Source organism: Aotus nancymaae, unplaced genomic scaffold, assembly GCF_030222135.1.
Source record: "Aotus nancymaae isolate 86718 unplaced genomic scaffold, 86718_ANA_hifiasm-v0.15.2.pri h1tg000059l, whole genome shotgun sequence".
In the NCBI taxonomy this organism is placed as follows: Eukaryota; Metazoa; Chordata; class Mammalia; order Primates; family Aotidae; genus Aotus; species Aotus nancymaae.
The window spans coordinates 59739775-59761866 of record NW_026988473.1 but is presented as its reverse complement, the minus strand read 5'-3'; the positions used below and the strand labels follow the sequence as shown (position 1 = coordinate 59761866).

At 38.6% G+C, this 22092-nt stretch overlaps 1 protein-coding gene across 4 annotated transcripts in view; it reads right to left on the bottom strand.

The window, feature by feature from the left end:
- UVRAG (UV radiation resistance associated) overlaps positions 1-22092 on the bottom strand; it is a 311056-nt gene that overhangs the window by 240392 nt on the left and 48572 nt on the right. For all 4 annotated transcript variants that reach the window (XM_064365305.1, XM_012469641.3, XM_064365303.1 and 1 more), the window contains exons 4-5: positions 11137-11298; positions 1530-1604 (exon numbers count right to left, since the gene is read on the bottom strand). In XM_064365305.1, the coding sequence (XP_064221375.1) occupies positions 1530-1604; positions 11137-11298 (237 nt within the window). The remainder of the gene's footprint in view (positions 1-1529; positions 1605-11136; positions 11299-22092) is intronic.

Sequence of the window (22092 nt, the reverse complement as noted above, 5' to 3'; positions counted from 1 at the left end):
CCATGACACCTCCTTTTTCTTATACCTTAAATTCAAACCATCAGCAAGTCCTAATGATTTTACCTACTAAAACTTTCTTAAATCTATCTTCTCTCTATTTTACTGTCATCTCGTTTCAAAGTATCACATCTTTTATCTCATATACTGTAAGATCCTCCTTACTGACCTCCCACAGATACTCTTGCCTCTTCTACAATCAGTCTCTACTGCAGCCAGAATCAAAATATTGAAATGCAAATCTGATTAGATCACTGCCGCGATAAAAATCCTTTGACACAGCCCCCTGTTCTTAGGGTAAAATCCTTTAAAAGTCCTATGTACTGTGGTCCCTGCCTAGCTTCCCAGCCTCATTGGGTATCACTCCCCCTTCATCACTCTGACCTTCCTTTAGTCCCTAAAACTCACCATGTTCCCTTCCACTTCACAGTCTTCCAACATCCTCTGCCTGAAATGTTTTCTCTATTCAGCCCCTATCTCCTTTATACAGTTCACTTCTGTTCATCATCTGGAGTGTAGCTTTACAAGTCAAGTCCCCAAGAAGATGTTTCTTGAGCCCTTAGAATAGGGTAGGTCCTCATGACATGTTTATATAGCATTTACCACCATTTGTATTTACATGTTTATCTGCTAGATTACTGTATCCATGTTTGCCTCTTCCATACACCCCACAACAGCAGAAAAACATCCGTTTGCTTACCACTGTGTTCTCAGCACTTGGAGTACAGTACAGTGGCTGACATACAACAGGCGCTCAATAAAGTGTTGTTGAATAAATAAAGTACTCTAAGCAACAGCATTTCAGACAACCAAGAGATATGAAGCAACGTGATCACTAAGAGCCAATAATGCACAGGGCTAATAGGTAGAACACCATACTAGAATAGAAAAAGCATAGGTTTTAGAGGCAGGCAACCTGAAATCTCAGTTTATATACTTTCTAGATGTATGAACCTATGAAGGCCATCACTAACAACCTTTTTCGTTATCTATAAAATGGAGAGGACAAAACACACCGCATTGGTTTGTGGCTAGTATTAAGTGGGAGAAGGACACGAATCACCTGGCACAGTAACATAGATAGTAGGTACTTAGTAAATATGAATTTGCTTCCCTTTCCTTTCTCTAATAACCTTTAGATGTAGAGATAATGCTGACCATAAAACAACCTGATTCATAGCTTCTTAAATGTACTGAAAGTTATAAAAGATATCTGAAACATTTAATAAAACTGTATAGCAGTTAATCAAAAATCACCATCCTTTCTTAACCCCCAAAGAATTCTGTAGTAGAAGAGAAAACAGCTAGTTCCAGATTTCCTTTAGAAAAATTAATATAATCTGGATTTAGAAAAGTTGGACTGGATGGTTATGTGCCTTACAGAATGAGTTTTCACATTAAAAAACATTCACCTTAAGCCACACTAAACAACAAACTTAAAGCATGATTCTATCTACACAGAGCTTTTCAGGATTATATCTACCTGTACACCTCAAGGCACATCTGCACTAAACAGAACTCATAACTCTTACCTTATATTCAAATGGAGCACCATAGTAGCCGTCATTCAGCCCAAAAATTATTTCATTTTGGTTTCGAGCATGAATCTAAGGGAGAAGGAAAATACAGTATTTGTTATTTTTATTCCAATCATGTTTTAACATAACTAGAGAATGACAGTTATAACAAGATCTACTTCAATACTGAGAAACAGGCTAACTACTTCTAAACATACTAGCAGAAAACCAATCACTATTCAAAAGACAAGGTGATCAATTCCGCATTTCCTGCTTTAGTCAAAGGCCTTGCAAAACTATCACATGCGATCACAGGCATCATCATTCACACATTTTCCACAAACATTTCTTGAGGTTGTTGCAGAATGGCTACTGCTGAACAACAGGGCATTCAGAGGCATATTATACACTCTCCAACCTCAAAGAAAACACTATGTAGTAAGTCTAATACATTTTTTTTGAGTTGGAGTCTTGCTCTGTCGCCCAGGCTGGAGTACTATGGCATGATCTTGGCTCACTACAACCTCTGCCTCCCGGGTTCAAGTGATTCTCCTGCCTCATACTCTCAAGTAGCTGGGACTATAAGAGCACGCCACCACGCCCAGCTAATTTTTTGTATTTTTAGTAGAGACAGTGTTTCACCGTGTTAGCCAGGATGGTCTTGATCTCCTGACCTCGTGATCTGCCCGCCTCAGCCTCCCAAAGTGCTGTGATTACAGGTGTGAGCCACCGCACCCAGCCAGGAATAATTTTTAAAATATGAAGCCTAGGCCTGGTGCAGTAGCTCACGCCTATATTCCCAACACTTTGGGAGGCAGAGATGGGCAGATAGCTTAAGCTCAGGAGTTCAAGACCAGCCTGGGCAACACAGCAAGACCTCTTCTCTACAAATAATAATAACAATAAAAAATATTAGCTGGGTGTGATGGTGTACACCTGTGGTCACAGCTACTCGGGAGGCTGCAGCCTGAGCAGTCAAGGCTTCAGTGAGCCATGATCATGCCATTGCACTCCAGCATGGGCAAGGGAGCACAAACCCATCTTAAAAAGAAGAAAAAAAATGAAGCCCTAGAACAAACATAAAAGATTAATATATTCTATTTTCAAAAAGACAACTTTTAAAAGGCACCCTTAAAGTCTTAAATGTTTACCTAATTATTGTCTGCAAACCACTCTCTTTCAGATGAGGTGAGCTTCAGTCAGTGCATCGAAAATTAAACTTTACTTAAAAGGTGGGAGGAATAAAACTAAAAATTAAGGAACTGAGGCCAGGCGCGGTGGCTCATGCCTGTAATCTAAGCAGTCTGGGAGGTCAAGACGGGAGAATCACTTGTGGTCAGGAATTCAAGACCAGCCTGGCCAACATGGTGAAACTCCATCTCTACTAAAAATACAAAAATTGGGCCAGGTGCAATGGCTTACATCTGTAATCCCAGAACTTTAGGAATCCAAGGTGTCAGATCATTTGAGGTCAGGAGTTTGTGACCAGCCTGGCCAACATGGTGAAACTCAAAAACTATCCAAGCATGGTGGTGGATGCCTGTAGTCCCAGCTACTCAGGAGGCTGAGGCAGGAGAATCACTTGAACCCAGGAGGAGGAGGTTGCAGTGAGCCCAGATTGTGCCACTGCCCGCCAGCCTAGGCGACCAAGCAAGATCTTGTCTCAAAAAAAGAAAATTAGCTGGACGTGGCAGTACACACCTGTAATTCCAGCTACTAGGAAGGTTGAATGAGGCAGAATAGCTTGAACTCAGGGGGCGGAGTTTGCAGTGAGCCAAGATCGCACCATTGCACTCCAGCCCGGGCGACAGAGCGAGACTCTGTCTCAAAAAAAAAAAAAATTAAGGAACTGAGATTAAAAAAAAAAAATTCAAAATAGCATAAAGTGCCCAACTATGAAATATATAAATAGATTTAGTTACTTCATCAGAAAGAGTTGTGGCCAAAAAAAAAATTCTTCTGCTGTGAATGTTTTAAGTGAAAGTTCAAGTGGAGGAAAGACCAGAAGGACTACCAGAACAGAATCTCTCCTTTCTCTAACTAGAGATGGAAAATAGTCAAAGCCAGCAGCAGAAGATTCCCGTGAACATTTCCTGACTTCCATATCTACTACCCCTACCACCAAAGCAAAATTAATCACATACTCCCTGATACCTACATCATTTACTGAACTGAATACTATACCAAAAGATGAGTCTACAATCATAAAATTATAATAAAAACTGTAAATCAATCTCAAGGAGTTTTTCATCTTAGAAAAGAGAAAACATTAGGAAAGCAGTCTCAAGAGTAGAAGGATACTGAAATTTTATAAACATAAAACACTTTTACACATATATACCTGGGGGAAAAAGATTAGTTATAAAGTTCTCACAGTATAAACTTCATGAAGATGGGCACTAAATTAGTTTGTTGAAAATAAGAGACAATATAGTACTAGTACTTGAAAAGACATGGGGCTAAAAAGTAAGTAACCTGAGTTCTAATTCCAACTTTAACTGTTTCATCAGGAGCTCTTCAGAGAAGGGAACTCTGGCTTGTTTTACAGCCCTAGTACCCCACACTCTACCCAACATATAATAGTTTATCAAGGTTAATGGTGTATACTTTAATCCCTTCATCAGCCAAAAACCATAAAACACTCCCTGCCTTATCATGCAGGAGTGTCATAAAAACAGAATGAGATAATAAGATGTGAAAGTATTTTTGGAAATTAGATATAAAAAACATTGATAAAAAAATCTAATAATGTATTAGCAATCATGCAATCATAAAGCTCAGAAAGATTCCTTTGTTAAAAAAACATGCTTAACAGAACTGGCTATACCATATTGCACACTACTGTGAACATTTCAGAACTGTTAAATTATGCTAATAAGTGTGATGTGTACTATCCTTTATCAATTACAGGTTAATGACCTAACGATAATTGTGTTAGAATCCTAATATGGGGCCAGGCACAGTGGCTCACACCTATAATCCCTGCAATTTGGAAGGCCAAGGTGGGCAGATCATCTGAGGTCAGGAGTTCGAGACTAGCCTCACCAACATGGATGAAACTCCATCTCCACTAAAAATCCAAAAAATTAGCTGGGCATGGTAGGATGTGCCTGTAATCCCAGCTACTCAATAGGCTGAGGCAGGAGAATTGCTTGAACCTAGGAGGCAGAGGTTGCAGTGAGCCAAGATTGCGCCACCACAATCTCACATTTATTTTTATTTTGATATATTTATGAGAAACAGCATACTTTTTTTTTTTGAGACGGAGTCTCACTCTGTGGCCCAGGCTGGAGTGCAGTGGTGTAATCTCGGCTCACTGCAACCTTCGCCTCCCATGTTCAAGCGATTCTCCTGCCTCAGCCTCCTGAGTAGCTGGAACTACAGGGCACGCACAACCATGCCAGCTATTTTTTGTATTTTTAGTAGAGATGGGGTTTCACCATGTTGGTCAGGCTGGTCCCAAACTCCTGAACTTGTGATCTGCCCGCCTCAGCCTCAAAAAGTGCTGGGATTACAGGTGTGAGCCACTGCGCCCGGCCAAAAAACAGCACGCTTTTTAAGATAGCTGCTAGAATTAGTGAAATGAATAATAAATACAGTCTAAACAATGAAACAGCTAATACCCTAAATCCACCAAACACTGTCTGATCTTTGGCAAATCACTCAATCTTTCTGAGCTTCTATTTTCTTACTTAAATACTGAGGAAGATAACAATACTTGTTCACATGATCTTCAAAAAGCTCCAGGTCATTGTATGTATGTGGAAAGATAGCCAAACACACACAAAAAAATTAAAAGTAAAATAAAATAATAAAAATATCCAAATACTGAAGGAGTACACAATTGCTGTCATTATTAATCTGCTGTTATGAATACAAAGTTTTAACCACTTAAACTAAGCACAAGAGTTTCTTCCAAAACACACAAGTTAGGATGCTACATAACCCATATAAGCAATCTACAAAAGGAATCTACCAAAAAAAAAGTACTAGACTTCATTTTTGAGTTTAGCAAGGTTGTAGAATACAAGCTCAATACAGAGATACACATTTCTACATATACTAGCAAAAAAAATTGAAAATAGAAGTATTAAAAAAGAAATACAAGCCAGTTGATATCTTAAAACGAAAAAAAAAGAAATACCATTTAAATTAGTGTAAAAAATCTATAAAGTGCATCTGCTTCGGGTGAAAAAGAAAAAATCTATAAGTACAGCTCTAACAAAATATGTGCAAGATCTGTATGCTGAAAACTACAAAACACTGACGCATGAAACCAAAGAAAATTTTTATAAATGGAGAGATATATCATATCTGTAGACTGAAAGACTCAATATTATTAAGATGTCAATTCTCCCCAAATTTTCTTAGATTCAACATCTATCAAAATCCCAGGATTTTTATAAAAATTGACAAACTGATTCTAAAGTGTATATGGAAAGGCCAGAGACCTAGAATAGCCAGAAAATTTCTGAAAAAAGAACAAAGTTGGAGAACTGATTGACTGAATTCTAGACACATTTTAAAACTACAATAATCAAGACAATTTGGTATTGGCATTAGGCCAGAAATACAGATCAATGAAACAGAACAGAGAGTCCAGAATCAGAACCACATCAATGATTCTCAACTATTGATTTTCAACAAAGATGACAAGGTAATTCAATGGAGAAATAATAGCCTTTGCAACAAAGAGTACAGGAACAATCGTTTATCCATCTGCAAAACAATGAACCTTGCACTTTATATAGAAAATTCAAAATGGACAGAGCACAGTGGCTCAAGCCTGTAATCCTAATACTTTGGGAGGCTGAGGTGGGTGGATCACCTGAGGTCAGGAGTTCAAGATCAGCATGGTGAAACCCTGTCTCTAGTAAAAGTACAAAAATTAGCTGGGTGTGGTGGTGCACACCTATAATCCCAGCTACTGGGGAGGCTGAGGCAGAAGAACTGCTTGAACCCGGGGGACAGAGGTTGCAGTGAGCCAAGATCACGCCACTGTACTCCAGCCTGGGTGAAAGAGTAAACTCGGTCTCAATAAAAAAAAAAAAAGAAAGAAAATTCAAAATGGATCATCGATGTAAACGTAAAACCTAAAACTAGAAGAAAGCTTACAAAAGAAAATACAGGAAAAAGTCTTTGTGATCTTGAGTTAGGCAAAGACAAGACACAAAAAGCATGAAACACAATAGCAAATACTGACGGTGGACTTTACCAAGTTTAAAAAAATGAAAAGACAAGCCACAATCTGACAGAAGGTATTTGGAAAACACATAACTTATAAAGAACTGATTTATATCCAGAATACATAAAGAACTTTTACAACTCGATAATTCAAGCAACCCAATTAAAAATGAGCAAAAGATCTGAACAAACACTTTACACAGAGAGACAGACTGAGAGACAGAGAGAGAGAGAGAGACTGATCTCAAATAGACTTTTTTTCTTACAAGGCTCAATTTAATTTTGTCATGAGGAAAATTCAAACTAAAACTACAATGAGATACCACCTCAAATCCATTAGAATGGTTAAAACTAAAAATACTGAAAATAACAAGTGCTAGCAAAGATGTGAAACAAAAGAACTATTATATATTGCTGATGGGAATGCAGGATGTTATGGTCACTTTGGAAAACTGGCAGTTGCCTATAAATTTCAATATACATTTACCATTAGACCCATCAATTCCATTCCTGGAGATTTACCCAAAAGAAACACAAAGACCTATATTCAAATATTCATAGTAGCTTTATTTATTATGGTGGTGGTTACTCAACTCTATTCATTTTTCGAATTCACTGAGTTGCACACTTTTAAGAGGGTGAATTTTATGACTTGTAAATTGTACCACAATAAACCTAACTTAAAAAAAAAAAAAATTTTATTCAGAAGTCAGTCTGCCCTGATTCTATCCAAGCTAGTCTAAATATCTCTTCCTTGTACCACTCACACAACTGTCTATGAAGGTATTCGTCAATCATCAGTATACCGGGTCTAAGAACCTTGTCCTATACATCTCTGGATCCTTAACACAAAGAACAATGCCTGGCAGAAAGCATATGATCCATCAATGAACCTAACTGATTCTGGCTATTGTCCTAAAACATCTTAGCCTCACATTCCTCCAAAACTATGTAACTCTATTTAATCCTATTTTTAGTAGTATGTTACTTGTTATAGTTATTTTACAGATAAGTTGACTTTCTACAATGATCTTAAGTGCTTATCTGCTTTAAGAAACACGTTTTTTCTTTTCTTTCTTTCTCTCTTTCTTTCCTTCCTTTTTTTTTTTTTTTTTTTTTTTGTCTCTGTTACTCCAGCATAACTAACTTTATATGAAGATACCTGAATGCCAACTCTCTGAAATTGGGGCTGGTTAGATTTAAGCACAGTTGGGTATGTCAACAAGATTACCACCAAAGGAATGTGTGACTTGAAAAACATGATGAAGCCCATCTTCAGTGGCCAAAAAGCCCTTTTGCCCTAGAGCCCTGCAACCACAATGTTAAGAAGCACCACCCTCCACGGAATGTAAACAGTTTCAGATAGAAGAGAAACAACTGCTTAATATCAGAGTCTATCCACAGAGAGCCAAGTATGGCATGTGGGAAGATAGACAGGGTACATACCCTAGTGCGGGGATCTGGTTGGCCAGTCTAAAGGCAACAAGTATCCAGTAGCAAAAGAGAAAACAAAGGTCCTAGCCTAAACCAAAAGTCATTATTTTTTAAGTTTTAATTAAGATAATTCCTAAAACAGAGAAAAAAATTAAAAAATTTTTTAAATGTTTAAATTGTAGTTTAGAATGTAAAGAACATATATATTATATGCATTGTTCTGGTCACTATAGGACACAAAATAAATAAAAATATGGTAAGAGCATGATCTCACTTGTCAGTGGAATCTAAAAAAGTTGAACTCATAGAAGTAGAGAGTAGAAAGGTGGTTAGCAGGAGGTGCATGGAGGGGAGGAGGATTGGGAAGATGCTGGTCAAAGGAAACAAAATTTCAGTTAAATAGTAGGAATAAGTTCAAGAGAGTACAACATGGTGACTACAGGTAAAAAAATTTAAAGATAAAAAGTATGGTAAGCAAAATGATCCTAGAGATTTTTAGGTTTTTGTTAGATTTTCAGATTTTTTTTTTTTTTTTGAGACAGAGTCTCCCTCTGTTGCCCAGGCTGGAGTACAGTGGCGAGATCTCAGCTCACTGCAACCTCTGTCTCCTGGGTTCAAGCAATTCTCCCACCTCAGTCCCCTGAGTAGCTGGGATTACAGGCATGTGCCACTGTGCGTGGCTAATTTTTGTATTTTTAGTAGAGGAGACAGAGTTTTGCCACGTAGGCCAGGCCAGTCTTGAATTCCTGGCCTCAAGTGATCCTTCCGCCTCAGCATCCCAAAATGCTGGGTTTACAGGCATGAGCCACCACACTTGGCCCAGATTTTCAGATTTTCAGTCTGAAAAAATGCAGAATTAAATTGTTCCTTTAATAAGAAACATCTCAGAAAGTAACATATTGAATAAACGTGAAGAAAGCATCAAGATGTTTATAGATAATCTATGACTAACATTTTATGATTATCTTTAATAGTAGTACCATAGATATCACAAAATAGAAATGCGATGCATTCCAAGGTGGAGTGGAGGGTTACCAAGGATCATATGTATATACCAGTGCAGTACAGCACAAAGAGAATGAATTTTTTCTTTTCTTTTTTTGAGACAAGAGTCTTGCTCTGTTGCCAGGCTGCAATGCAGTGGCACGATCTCAGCTCACTGCAACCTCCGCCTCCCGGGTTCAAGCAATTCCCCAAGTAGTTGAAACTACAGGCGTGGGCCACCATGCCCAGCTAATTTTTTGTATTTTAGTAGAGACAGGGTTTCACCATGTTGGCCAGGATGGTCTCAATCTCCTGACCTCGTGATCCACCCACCCTGGCCTCCCAATGTGCTGGGATTACAGGCGTGAGCCACCGAGCCTGGCCTAGAATGAATTTTTAAATCAGCCAGACCTGAATTTAAATCTTAGCTCCACCTATATGATCTAGAATCATTTCTTAAAGTCTCTGAGGCTCAATTTCTCACCTGGAAAATAAGGGCAATAATATCAACCTTCACAAAGTTGCTATAAACATTAATTATAATAATCTATATCTGATGATAGCAACTATGTTTCATTCCATTTGCAATTCTGACAGATTGCTAGTTTTGTCCTGGAATACTGTTAGAAAGGATTACGAAGGCCAAGTTCGGTGGCTCATGCCTGTAATCCCAGCACTTCGGGAGGCCAAGGCAGGAGGACTGCTTGAGCCTAGGAGGTCACAACCGGCCTGGGCAACATAGCAAAACCCCCATGTGAAGGGAAAATATCTTGGGTCCCCAAAATCATTAAGGAAAACTCAAGGGGGGAACTGCTTAGGGAAAACCTGCCTTCCATTCTATTCAAAGTCACCCCTCTGCTCACAGAGACAGATGCATATCTGATTTGCCTCCTTTGGAAAGGCTAATCAGAAACTCAGATAATGCAACCCTTTATGTATCACCTATCTGTTACCTGGAAGCTCCCTCCCTGCTTCGAGTCTTCCTGCTTTTACTTCAATTTGTACCACCTTTCCAGACTGAACCAATGTCTTTCTTATATATATTGATTGATATCTCATGTCTCCTTAAAATATATAAAACCAAGCTGTGCCCTGACCACCTTGGGCACAGGTCTTCCTGGGACTATGTCACAGGCACATCCTATCTTGGCAAAATAAACTTTCTAAATTAACTGAGACCTGTCTCAGATTTTTAACGGGTTCATACCCATCTCTACAAAAAAAAAAAAAAAAAAATTTAAATTAGTTGGGCATGGTGGCACCAACCTGTAGTCACAGCTACTTGCTGAGGCAGGAGGTACTGAGGGACTGAGGCTGAGGCAGAAAGGATCGCTTGAACCTAGGAGATTGAGGCTACAGTGAGCTATGATTGCACCACTGCACTCCAGCCTAGGCACCAGAGCAAGGCGCTGTCTTTAAGTTTAAAAAAAAGAAGAAGAAGTAAATAAAAGAAAGGAAGAAAGAAAATAGTATGGAGCTACTTTTGAGTCCAGTTAAAAGAGAACTGTAATCAATTGGCTACATCAGTCATGGTACAGCAAAGGTGGAGAACCGGTAGCAGCATATAATCCAGGCATGTGTCATCCCGTGCTCAATAAATAGTAGCTCTTCTTATTTCTGGAATAACCCAACCCTAATAGTCAAAAGAGAGGTATTTGACATGATATTCCTTATTTCAACTTAATTTTCAGATTCTAGGTGAGGACATCCAGTAAGACAGAAAAACCAAATGCTATGAGAAAGCACAATCTTTCCTAAACACACACACAAATCTGTCTTCATAAATTTCTTCAGATAGAGGTGTTTTTTAAACTAGGCAATGATTCCAACATAACAACATAAGTAACATAAGAAACAATAACATATGTAAATGATCACAAGGTCTCTCTTAGCAATTTAAGTAAACAGTTACAAGAGTCTGTCTTTATACTAAGAAACGTAGAATCAGAAAAATCAACAGAAAGGTTAAACAGGTTAATTTGGAGATGACAACTACTTGAAACCACAGTCTAAAAATTACCTGCTGACCCAAGTATTTCAGCCCATCCAAACAGACTTTCCATTCAATCAACAGCTGGTAGACGTTCTCCTTTCCACCCCATATCTTCACCACGAAACAAGACACAGATGTATCAAGATGGTCTGGCATAATTCCAAAATCGAGACTCCGCCACGTTGGATTCTGCTCATGGAAATGAAAACATGCTTTAGGACAACTCTAACTTGTTTACAATTATTTCAATTAGGTGGTGAATTGTTTTGTTTTTCAAAACCAAAAGACCTCATAAATACATTAAATTGCAAACAAGTAAACCAAGAAGACATTCCAATTAACATAAAAGGGGTGATAATGGTACTTTTGAATTTTTCTGCTTACTTATTATAGTCACTAGAAGAAGTGTATATTCCCATCTCTCACTAACATGGCTTCATATGGTAATTCACTCATTTACTCAACACTTAATACATGATTAAGAGCCAACACATAAACAATGCTCTCACAGAGGCTCCAACTTATTCAAACCTCTATTTAAATAATTACATTGGTTTGTGCAAAGTTCAGTAACAGAATTATGCATAAGGCAACACAGCAGCAGAGAAAGGAAAAATAAAAAGAACAGGGATGATATCACAAAGGCTGTGAAACCTGGCTTTTAATACATAAGAAGGCTTTCACCAGATTAAAATAAGGAATTCCAGGCAAAGGGGAACACAAGATGACAAGGGCTCAGAGGTGTCAAATGCCAAGGTGTGGTCACGGCACTAAGAATGACTGCTGGAGCACACAACACAAAAGTGGCAGGACACAAAGCTGGACAGACACACAAGACAATGAACTGAAGGATTCTTTGATGCTTTTTGCTAAGCCAGGAATACTTGACTCTGTTCAACAGTGGGGCCACTGAAATGTTTTCAAGTTGAAAATAACAAGGTCAGCTTTATGCTCTGAAAGAACATTATTTCTCATTAAGAGAATCATCCAGATAGTTGAAACCCTCTCTGAAAAATAAAAATGTTAAAGAACTTTCATAACATCAAAGGAATGACCTACAATGTAATACATCAACTACTTTCACTTATTTCCCCCACATTGAACATGAGGGCTTTCACTACTGAATGTAAACAAAATCGACCTTATTAAATTACCAATTTTCATATTATGTAAATCAATAAATCAAAGGGTCTTCAGATACCGGCCACTAACTGCTATCTTGTGGCAGTTTTTTTCCTGACCAAAGTGTGAGGTGGGAGGGGACACTGAAATCCTACCACAAATAGCATGATGATAATACAGTATGCACATTTATGCAGCCAGTTTTATACTGGATTGTATAAAGACTAAAGTCTAGCCATGCAAGAATTTCAGTCTAATATCAACAGAATTCTACACTTACATGATCTCCAGTCTGTATGTCACTATAACTTAATTTTAGCAGCCTTGCTAAACAGGGGCAGAGTTTCATTTAAATGTGAAGATAACATTAAGGTCTAGGAGTAACTATGCTGCCCCACACTACGAGAAATGCTACAAGTTCCTCAGGCTGAAGGGAAACAACACTGGACATAGACTTGGATCTAGGCGAAGGAATGAGAGCACTGGAAATTGTAAATATGTGGTTAAATATAAAAGACTATATGGCCCAAGGGTGAATGGAAGGGAGCCATCCATTTCTGATAATGGCAGACGAGACAATCCTTTCACTGAAAACAACTAAAATGCCTCAGCTAAAATGTTTTTAAATAGTAACAATAATCACCATTATCATCAAGAATTTTTAGGCCAAGAAGAAAGAACCCAGAGGGATAAGTGGTGATCTAGAGGTCTTTATCATGAAGCCATGACGAACCCATACAAAGCTGGGGCTTTGGTTTCACATTCTTTCTTTAGTTTTTGTTTGTTTGTTTGTTTGTTTTTCGAGACGGAATTTTGCTCTAGTTGCCCAGGCTGGAGTGCAATGGCATGATCTCGGCTCACTTCAACCTCCACCTGCCAGGTTCAAGCGATTCTCCTGTCTCAGCCTCCTGAGTAGCTCAGACTACAGGAACCCGCCACTATGCCTGGCTAATTTTTGGTATTTTTAGTCGAGATGGGGTTTCACTATGTTGGCCAGGACGATGTCGATCTCTTGACCTCATGATCCGCCCACCTTGGCCTCCCAAAGTGCTGGGATTACAGCCGTGAGTCACCATGCCCGGCCTCCACATTCTTTTTCTTTTTTCTTTTTGGGGTAGAGACAGGGTCTCACTATGTTGTGCACACTGGTCTCAAACTCCTGGACTCAAGCAATGCTCCTACCTCAGCCTCCCAAAGTGCTAGAATTACAGATGTAAGCCACTGCACCTGGCCAGTTTTAACATTCTTAAAGGAGACAAGAACATAATTCAAGAACCAAGCCCAGGTCCCACCCATGGCTAAAAAATGTCTCTCCACACTGAACTGGGACCACAAAAGGGCTATATCCCTAAACAGCATGAGTGAAACTAAACTAAGTCCACCAAATCCCTACCCACAAATGTCTGTAGGAAAGGTGGCCATGAGGGGTGGGAGGAGAACCTTCCTTGGAAGAAAAAAATTACACAGAATGCAGCAGAGATAATAAATTTATATATGAAAAAAATGGTTTAAAAACATGGATGACAGTGTAAAAGATCTGATAAGCATTTAGTAAGCAGTCCAGAGAGAGAAAATGGATTAAGGAAAGAAGCAAGAAATTATCTGAAGAGATAAGTAGCAATTTCCTAGACTGATTAAAAAAAAAAAAAAACTAATTCACAGGTTTAAACACCTAACAGGTCCTAAGCAAGATAAACGAAACCATATCAGAACACATAAAACCAAATAACTGACAACTACAAATTCCACCCAATGAAAATATTCTTCACGAATCAGAGTAAAATAAATACATTTTCAGACAAGAAAACTTGGGAGTGTGACACTAACATATGCTCATTAAAGAAATTGAGTTCATTAAAGAAAACTGCCACAAGACCAAGAACAGTTAGTGACCCTTATCTGAAAACCCTTTGATTTACTGATTTACATAATACAAAAATTGGTAATTTAATAAGGTTGATTTCCTTGCATTCAGCAGTGAAAGTCCTCATGTTTAATGTAGAGGAAATAAATGAAAGTAGGATGCACTTTAGGCAAAGTGAAGTCAGAACATTTTTGCTGCAAGAAAGAATGAATAGCAAATAAATGGTATCTATAAGAGTGAATCTAAAGGAGGAGTGGGATGTCTGACATGATAAAATGAGTAGCTTAGCTAAATTTTCCCCACAAAAGCAACAATAAAACTGGACAAAACTCACAATCCACTGGCAGAAGTTACTGGCTTGAGGTATCGAAGTATAAAGTCACCAATCACTGGGTGACCACTAAGCTATGCAGACATAGGAGTAATCACTAGAAATGTGGATGGGCTTGGGAACAGCAGCAGACAGTCACCCAAACAGAAACACTGGCTTGTGGAATGGCTTTGAAGGGTCATGTAGCTTCAGTCTTTCATCTGGCAAATGAAGAAAACTGACAGGCAGAGTGGCAGAGAGGAAAGTGGTATAATGAAGCCACATTGTTGAATTACATGATCCCCTGTGTCTCAGAATCTTCAGTTATAAAAATCACCTCACAGGGTTTTTATGAAGCTTGAACAGAATAATAATAAATAACTAATTATAGCAATAGCTACTATTTTAATACTTAACAGTGACAGTTACCATATAAAGTATTAATAACAGATAAAAAAGGGCATAGAAGAATGCTTATTTTGGCACATACAAATATTTAAACTGCTGAATAAATTAGCCTTGTTAATCCTAACAATAAATTCACATGAAGTAAATAAGACAATTTGTTAATTCCAACAGTTAAGACAAAATACCATATTTCAACAAATCCAAGACACCACCAGTTGTATCATAATTTTATATACAACTAAAAAGAATTGATTTTAAGATGCATCTAGATTGCCCAGGAATGTTAAACTGTGAAAAAATTAAAATCAATAAAATCAATAAAACACAGAAGCTGAGTCTTCTTGCCTCGGGTCACTTAGTAAAAACAGTATCAGAATTTGAATCTAAGTCTCTAGAATTTGTCTTATGTTCATTTTGTGTGTTTGTTTTGTTTTTCTATCAATTACAAAAGACAGAATTTAGAACAAAGGAGACCTAAAGGGAATGTCAACAGTTTCCTTATTTTAGATCTCACAGCCAGAGGCAGAAACAGGAAGAAAGAACTCTGCCCTCTGCCTATGCCCTATTCTCTGGGTGAAAGGAACTGGGGAGATTCCACACGTTTCACTCTTGCTCCTGCTGCTCCATCACCAGACTCTACAGCTGACTAGGGCTGAGACAAAACAAGTGACTAAACATAATAGCAAAGCCTAGACCACTACTACAAGAATGAAGCATTCACTACAGATTAGCTAAGGAGGAACTGGCCCTTCGCTAGTTCAGCCAACTGTCCACCCAGGACGCTGAGAAACCTGTAGCTAGGAATATTGGGGAAAAGCCTTCGGGCCTGCAGCCTGAGGATGTGCTTGCTCCCCTGAACTGAGTATCCTTTACCAATTCTACTTTAAATGAGTAACGGCAATCATCTGTGAGTCATTAACTACATGCTGAGTATTATACCTGATTTAATTTAACATGAACTACAGGACAAATACAAAATGAGGGCTTCCTCTAGTTTACATATCCTAGGAAGGTAAGCACTAAAAGGGACCTTTGAATTTGCCTAGTCCAACTCAAATTCTGAAATGAGGAAGTTGAGAGCCTCTGGCTGGAGCCCCTCCCTGCCTCTACCCCCACCTATTCCTTTCCTGGTTAACGTTTCTCTGACCACTAGGTTTCAGTTCAAACATCTCTTCCTCAGAGAGGCCTTCCCAGTTCTCCTCAACTGTCAGCCTTCTTTGCCTGCCACCCACTGTGAGGATGGGGCTGTTTTGCTGTTGTTTTCCCAAGCAGATAATACAGTTACCTGGAGACACAGTAAGTATTCAAATATTGGCTGAATAAACAACAACAACAAAAAAAACACCTATTCCTGGCACTTTGCTGCAAGAAGACCTAATCACTTTGGGGTTGAAAATATTAAATTTGAGGCCAAGACCAGAAAGCATAGCTTAAGATTCATTTGGAAAAAGTGATTCACCTTCTCACCTAATATGAATCATGCTTTATAAACAGAGAATAAAAACGATTTTACTCATTTTTACTACTGGTATAATTATTACAAGAAAGGGGGAACAATGAGAGCTGTGTGTTCACTGATATCCCTGGGACTGGCTGCCGCTCCTTCATGCTCCCACAGGAACCTGTGAGTGGTTAACTTTTTTATGGCACCTGGCATGACGCATCACATCACCATCACTGATTTTTTGCCTGTCTTCCCCTCCAGAACGTGAGCTCCTCAGAGGCAGGGATTTCTACCAGTGTATTTATCCTCTACAATATCCAGCACCATTACCAAAGGTTCAGTGTGCCAGGTACTATATTACTCATTTGACTATATATTCTTACTTAATCTTCACGAAACTCAAGAGTCCTATGAAACAGACAGCATTATCCCAATTTTTCAGGAGAAGCTGACGCTAAGAATTATGAAGTCACTTGTCTAAGGTCATATGGTTGGTTGTATCTGGAACAGGAAAACAAAGTCAATATCTGACACTGACTTCAATGACATGGGAACATTAGGTCACTTTTGCATATGAGGAAGGCCATGTTGTGGGGACTGCCCAAATAAGAATAATGGGGCCTTATGTCCCAGGCAGCCCCTGAAGGTCAAGTATAATATAGTCATTAATGTTCCTCATGATAACCTTGAGTTGTGCAGAAAAGGTTAAATAAATTCCAGTATTTAAGAAAGGGTAGAGGAAGGAAACCAATTAAAAGGTAACATGGATATGAAAAACACAAATAGTAACATTTTCCTAAACTGGAATTCAGCAGACCACTAACTCCATTTATCCTTGAGTAGTCAAAAAGAGCATGAAAAAGGACTTCTTAACTATCAAGTTAGATCAAATATATCCCATAAACTTTTTTAAAAAGCTTCCAATGCTTATCCAGGATTTGTTTATTCTTTTATTTATTATTTTAAAAAGAGATGGGGTCTCGCTATGCTGCCCAGGCTGGACTGCAGTGGCTATTCACAGGCGCGATCCCACTACTAATCAGCACGGGAGTTTTGACCTGCTCCTTTTCCAACCTGGGCCAGTTTACCCCTCCTTAGGCAACTAGTCCCCTGCTCCCGGGAGGTTACCATATTGATGCCAAACTTAGTGCGGACACCCAATCGGCATAGCACACTACAGCCCAGAACTCCTGGACTCAAGCGATCCTCCAGCCTCAGACTCCCGAGTAGCTGGGACTACAGGCACGCGCCACCGTACCCAGCAGATTTGTTTATTCGTAACTGGCATTAACTGGCATGATTTTCCAGAACAAGTGCTCCACAAAAAAGAATATCCAAACAGCCAATAATATAAACACTTGAAAAGTGCTCCACTACAGTAGTCTGTCTATGAGGAAGTGTAAACTAAAACCACAACATAATACCATAATCCCACCAGAATGGCTAAAATTTAAAAGACGGATGCTTGGGAAAATTACTTGGCAATATCTACTAAAGTGGAACGTAACCTACAACCCAGCACTTAATTCTACTTCTAAGTACATATCTCAGAGAAATGCACACATATGTTCAGCATAGGATATGTTCATTAGAATTAGTGAACTGCTACATACAACATAAACAAATCTCACAAATATGCTGAGCAAAAGAGCAGATGCAGTCCAGGTGCAGTGCCTCATGCCGGTAATCCCAGCATTTTGGGAGGCCAAGATGGGCAGATCACTTGAGGTCCGGAGTTTGAGACCTATCTGGCCAATATGGTGAAACCCTGTCTCTACTAAAAATACAAAAAAAAAAAAAAAAAAAAAAAAGCCTGGAATGGTGGCGCACACTTGTAATCCCAGCTACTTGGGAGGCTGAGGTGGAAAAATCGCTTACACCTGGGGGGCGGAGGTTACAGTAAGTCAAGATCTCGCCACTGCATTCCAGCCTGGGCAACCAGAGTGAGACTCTGTCTCAAAAAATAAAAAGGCCTAGGCCAGGCGTGGTGGCTCATGCCTCTAATGTCAGCAATTTGGGAGGCCATGGCAGGTGGATCACCTGAGGTAAGGAGTTCAAGACCAACCTGGCCAACATGGTGAAACCCTGTCTCAACTAAAAATACAAAAGTTAGCCAGGCATGATGGTGGGTACCTGTAATCCCAACTACTTGGGAGGCTGAAGTAGGAGAACCACTTGAACCTGGGAGGCAGAGGTTGCAGTGAGCCAAGATCGCACCATTGCACTCCAGTCTGGGCAACAAAGCAAGACTCCATCTCAAAAAAAAAAAAGGGCTTATGCCAAAGGGCTTCTACCTGGTTCAAAACCAGGCAGAAGTAAGCTATGGTGTCAGACATCAGAAGACAGGTTCTCTCTGGGAAAAGGTAGTGATTGAAAAGCAAGAGATGATCGTGTTTCTTGATCTGGTTACACTGATCTGTTCCTTTTGAAAAGTCATAAGACTATTATTTGTGCATTTACTATATGTATGCTAATCCCCAAAAAAAAAGTAATGAAACTATTTTTTTAGAAGACCTAACAAGGGAAAAAGTAGGAGGTGGCCCACTGAAATAAATCAAATGAAGCCATCTCTTCTTGATGCACGTCCTAAAGCCTAAACCTTCCTGGTCTTCAAATTATACCACCTTAAAAGGTAGCTATTTACTCCCCTTTGTGTAGGACCACCTTTCAATAAAAGTAAAGGTATTCTAAAATATGAAGTAGCAAAATTTCCTCTTACTATTGGAGTGATAAAGAATCAGAAAAAGCATGAAATAAGACCTCCTTCCAAAGTGAAAAAATAAGACTTGGTGAATGTATCTGAGGGGCATAATGCATGGCAAGGAAGAGGGGACAGATACTCTTGCGGGCTCTTGTATGAAATATTCTTAAATGCTTCATTCAAAATCAAACACCTCTGGAGGAGAGGGAAGTTTTTTGAAGTTATTTCGTGTAGTTGAATAGATGACCTGGGTGTTCTTTCTAAGCCAATAAAACACTAATACAGTAGAGCTATTGTCACTCTTCTCATTACAAAGACTTTCCTTTATACTATTACAAAATAGTTGCCAGACAATGAGCAATAATTTCTAAGTTGGTACATTCAGATACAGGCAGATACAGCCTGCCACACATCCAAAGATTTTATAGCCAACTATTTTTACTCTATAGACCCAGACGGCTTTTTTATTTATATTTAACCTACACATACCGGCCCAATTTCTAGATGGAACAAAGTAATCAAGTACTAATATCATCCAGGGACCTATACCACCATATTCACTGAAAGTACAATAGCAGAATATCAGGATATTTATAACTCTGAAAAATTCACTGTCTACTACGTACCCACAAGAGGACCTAAAATCATTATTACTATAGGGTTGCTTGGTAACAAATGTATGGTTACAAGAATACAACTAAGAACTCATAAAAGGTGTTCTAACTTTCTGAAACATACAACATATCTCACTGGAATATCTGACACTGATATTCTGATTTTATCACTAGTCATAGCACAATAAACTCTCTTTCCTTGTCTCATTCACTTTTATTCAGACTTCCTATCTCAATTTAGAAATTATTAATTGTTAGAAATCTTTCCTAACTCCTCTCTCAAAACTAAAATAAATAAGACTTTTACATGTTTTCATGGCATCCTGTTCTTCCCTGGTACTATATATAATTCCATGTGTTGATTATCTCTGTCTCCCTTCAAATCATGTAGTTAACCAGACAGAAATTGGAAACCCTTGAAGATGATGCACTTTAACAGACAGTAACATAATCTGACATAAACTACACACAGAGATTAAATGTTAATGCATTCAATTATAATTCATCTGAAACATAAAGTTTATTGGAAAATCACTCAGACTAGTGACTCATGAAAAGTATTCGTACTATTTAGCCAGTTTTTTTCCCAAAGATTTAAAAACAGCTCAGTCATAGTCTCAACAGAAGTTTATAGTTCTGATAAATTAATGTCACATGCTTTCCCTACAAACAAGTTCTAGAACTTGTTTATTCAATAATGAAGGCTATCACTGACCTCTATTAGACCTCTAGCAGACTTAATCAGTGGCAGGAAGTGGGATAAGGGAGGCTGTGAAACAGCAGGGCTCTGGAACACTGGTTTTACCAGTTACTAGTTGTGTGACCTAAATCACATTCCTCAGCCTGCTGAACCTGGTCCCTCAGCTGTAAAACAAGCATATCTCTTAGCTTGAAATGTTGTTATAGGGATAAGAAATAATGTATATGGCACACCCAACATGCTACTTAAATCATAGGTGCGTACTTATAATTGATACCTCTTCTTTATTTAAAAAATCCATGTACAGATAAATTTCAAAACAAATTAGCTATCAGTATTCTTACTCCCACCATGAAATTTTTAATATTCTAATAAAAGTTATAAACTCCTTTCTGGGAAAATATCCAATGATCAGATTAACTTTGTAAGTGTTAAAGGCAGATGTGGGTTCATGACATAATTAATCTCTACTTTATTTATTTATTTATTTATTTATTTATTTACAAACAACAGAAGTTTATTTTCTCAGTTCTGGAGGTTGGGAAGTCCAAGATCAAGGCACCAGCAAAGTACAGTGTCTAGTAAGGGCCTGGTCTCTGCTTCCAAGATGGTACCTTGAATGCTGGCTCCTCTGGAGGGGACAAATGCTATGTTCTCATGCAGCAGAAGGAACAGGTAACCCCCACACACAAGCCCTTTTACAAGGCACTAATCTCATTCATGAGGACTTGCCATTATGACTTAATCCACTCCTTAAAGGCCCTACCTCTTAATATTATCATCTTGGTGATTAAGTTTTAACAAATGAGTTTTGGTAATCTCCACTTTTATAAACATGCAAAAACAACTTTAGAGAATTTAGTCACTTCCATTGTTATTGCTTCAATAATTTTAGTTATTAATTAACCCAATGACCCTTCAATAATATCAAGGATCTAACCTCTCCCTGAACTGAAGAAGAGATTACTTGGAGGGCACGGCTAGCTAAAGCCAGGGACATTAACACTGAACTATACATTCACCATGAATTGTTCTATGCTAAATACATCATGAATAAGGTGAGGGTCCTGGTCCACCAGATATGCCCCATTTTGCATTACTTGTAATGCTAAGCCTTCCAAAATCTCATTCTCATGCTCCTTAGCCCTTGACCACCATCTCCTATTGCTCCAGGCTATTCCCCCTGCCGCCCTGATCCTCAATTCCCTTGCAACTGTCTCTGTCATATGCCTAGCAAAACTTCAAACCACTTCTGCTCACTGCACTCCAGCCTTACTAACTTCTTAGCCATTTCTTGAACACCTCAAGTACACTCCTGTCTCTGTACTTTCCTGTTTCTTGTCCTGGAACAGTATTCCTGAAATAGCTATATAGCTTGTCCCCTCCCTTCTGTCAGGTGTCTGCTCAAGTGATATCTCCTATGTGACTGCTGCAGAAAAACCACAATTGCCCCGGCAGGTACTCCCTTATTCTGCTTCACTGTACTGTATTCTCTTTATTTCCATCCAACATAGTCCCACTTGCCAGTTCTAACATGCATGTTGTTTCACACTGTAAGATGAATTCTGATTTTAGAAATAGTAAAATCAATAAAGTCCTACAATCTTTGACCACCAGGTGGCAGTCATCCAGCGTCACTGTATCTACCTGCACACCCTTTAAAGTAGCTGTCTTTGAGATTACGTTAGGCTCAATGTTGACCCTACATGTGCTAAGTTTAATTGCTATTTAAAATATTTCTCTTGATTTATATTGAAACAAAAAATTATCAACAACCTAAATTCAAAAGATTTTTTTAAAAAAATCGAGTGTTCACAACA